The sequence below is a fragment of the Colobus angolensis genome, unplaced genomic scaffold (assembly GCF_000951035.1).
Source record: "Colobus angolensis palliatus isolate OR3802 unplaced genomic scaffold, Cang.pa_1.0 Scaffold69, whole genome shotgun sequence".
Lineage (NCBI taxonomy): Eukaryota > Metazoa > Chordata > Mammalia > Primates > Cercopithecidae > Colobus > Colobus angolensis.
In genome coordinates, this window is record NW_012120598.1 from 1484464 (window position 1) to 1486666 (window position 2203).

At 35.5% G+C, this 2203-nt stretch overlaps 1 protein-coding gene across 2 annotated transcripts in view; it reads right to left on the bottom strand.

Annotated features, from left to right (window-relative positions):
- Window positions 1–1405, bottom strand: part of USP16 (ubiquitin specific peptidase 16) — a 33924-nt gene extending 32519 nt beyond the window's left edge. Inside the window, exons 1-2 of one of the 2 annotated variants that reach the window (XM_011926478.1) lie at window positions 1301–1405; window positions 199–386 (exon numbers count right to left, since the gene is read on the bottom strand). In XM_011926478.1, the coding sequence (XP_011781868.1) occupies window positions 199–297 (99 nt within the window). In that variant the 5' untranslated portion in view covers window positions 298–386; window positions 1301–1405. The remainder of the gene's footprint in view (window positions 1–198; window positions 387–1300) is intronic. The other variant, XM_011926479.1, reaches the window with a different exon arrangement.
- Between the last annotated feature and the right edge of the window lie 798 nt (window positions 1406–2203).

Below are 2203 nucleotides of genomic sequence, written 5' to 3' on the forward strand. Positions count from 1 at the left end.
GGCAGAGGCTGCAGTGAGCTGAGATCGTGCCACTGCACTCCAGCCGAGTGACAGAGTGAGACCCTGTCTCCAAAAAAAAAAAAAAAAAAAAAAAATTTCTTTGGATACATAGAAATAAATTACTTAGGGGGGAATTAAGTAGCAGATTCTATAAGGAAAAGGATGGTTTTTTTTTAAAGGGAAAAAATGACAATGTACCTGCATAACTGCATTGAAGAAACATGTGTTTCCCAAATTACTGAGTCCTTTGACAGTTATCTGAGAAAGAGAATTCATGGGAGGATTCTCTTTAGCCATGTTTTCCTTCTTTTCTCTCTCTTGTTCATTTTTACTCTCTTTTTCTAATTTTTTATTTTCAAGTTCAATATTTCCATTATCTTTCTCTGCTTTAAAAAAAGAAGAAGAAAACATTTAGCAAAATGTGTAATATGGTCATGTCGAATGCAGACGTATACTTGGGAAACAGTATTAGAGTCTGTGAGTTTACCTAAAGACATTATTTCCAATCCACCCACCCATTTGATTTTAAATAAATACAGGTAAATTGCCATGCAAAAAAACAAACAAAAAAAAAACAAAAACAAAAAAAACAACCCAATAAACAACAAATACTCAGACCTAAAGTAAGCAATAGTTTGACAAATGAAACCAAACAGTATGTGCTTTGGTATAAATCTCCCTTTTTACTGTACAAAAATTATTTACAAATGAACACATCTTACCTTGTAAAATTAAGAATATAAAACAATCAAGAACGTGAACATAAAATAAATTTTTTAATGAATTCTGTGGGTCAAAAATCAATCCTAAAGTAAAAAACAAGTAATTCTGGCTCTGACAAAGATATTTGTGACAATAGAAACTTAAAAAACATGCTTAAAGCAAACGCTGTATATCAGTCAATTAGTTTAATTATGCATGGAAAAAACCTAAGAAATATCTGACCATTAGAAGAAATCACAAATGCTTTACTTTTCTGTTATCCCAGCAAACAGACAGAAATCTTGCTATTACAAAATTACGACAGTAAGAACAGTGTAAGGCAAATCTATAGTAAGCCTGGCTAGGGTTATGGGAACAGGTCTATTGGTCATTACCTTAGTCTATGGCCTTCATCACATCTGACTAGACCATTTATTACATCCCTTCTAACACCTGAAACTAAAAAGTTTCATAGTTGGAAATCAACCATAACTAATGTTACTCAGCTGTATGTAACACTAGGTAGTATAACAAATCTAAGTATCAGCAGATACATTAATCAACATTTGGTATATATTAAAGAAACAAATTATTTTACCTGGCTTTGGAGTTGTAATGCCGGCTTGTTTTCTAAGATAATCAACCACTTGACCCAATTGGTTTGAACTACAATACTGGACCTCATTATCACATATATAACACCTGTGTCCCAAAAAATCACAGAAAGAAAAATGACAAACTGACAACTAAAAAGGGGGAGATAAATAATAATTCCTGGAATCCAAAGTGTGTAACTGCCAACTTATTCTATTAAAGAAACTGAACATAAGAATTCTGTTTTCCTGAAGAAGACAGTGCATATTTACTCTGGTTTATTATTACTAAGATTTGCCAGAATTACAGCTGCATATAAGTAGTACGATGAAATACCCCAAATATTTTACTTTACTGGTTATAACACTGAAGTCAAAAGATTTTTCTACATATATTTTAAAATACAGAACTACACTAACAAAAATAACAACTTCTTTTTTGTTTTTTGAGACAGAGTCTCGCTCTGTCGCCCAGGCTGGAGTGCAGTGGCGCCATCTATGGTCACTGCAAGCTCCGCCTCCTGAGTTCATGCCACCCTCCTGAATAGCTGGGACTACAGGTACCCATCACCACGCCCGGCTGATTTTTTTTTTTTTGGTATTTTTAGTAGAGATGGGGTTTCACTGAGTTAGCCAGACAAAAGTAACAACATTTACAATTGAAAGATGTCATTCAGGCTAGGCACAGTGGCTCATGCCTGTAATTCCAGCACTTTGGGAGGCCGAGGCATGCGAATCACGAGAGGATCACGAGGTCAGGAGTTTGAGACCAGCCTGACCAACATGTTGAAACCCTGTCTCTACTAAAAATACAAAAATTAGCTGGGCATGGCGGTACATGCCTGTAATCCCAGCTACTCGGGAGGCTGATGCAGGAGAATTGCTTGAACCCAGGAGGCGGAGGTTGC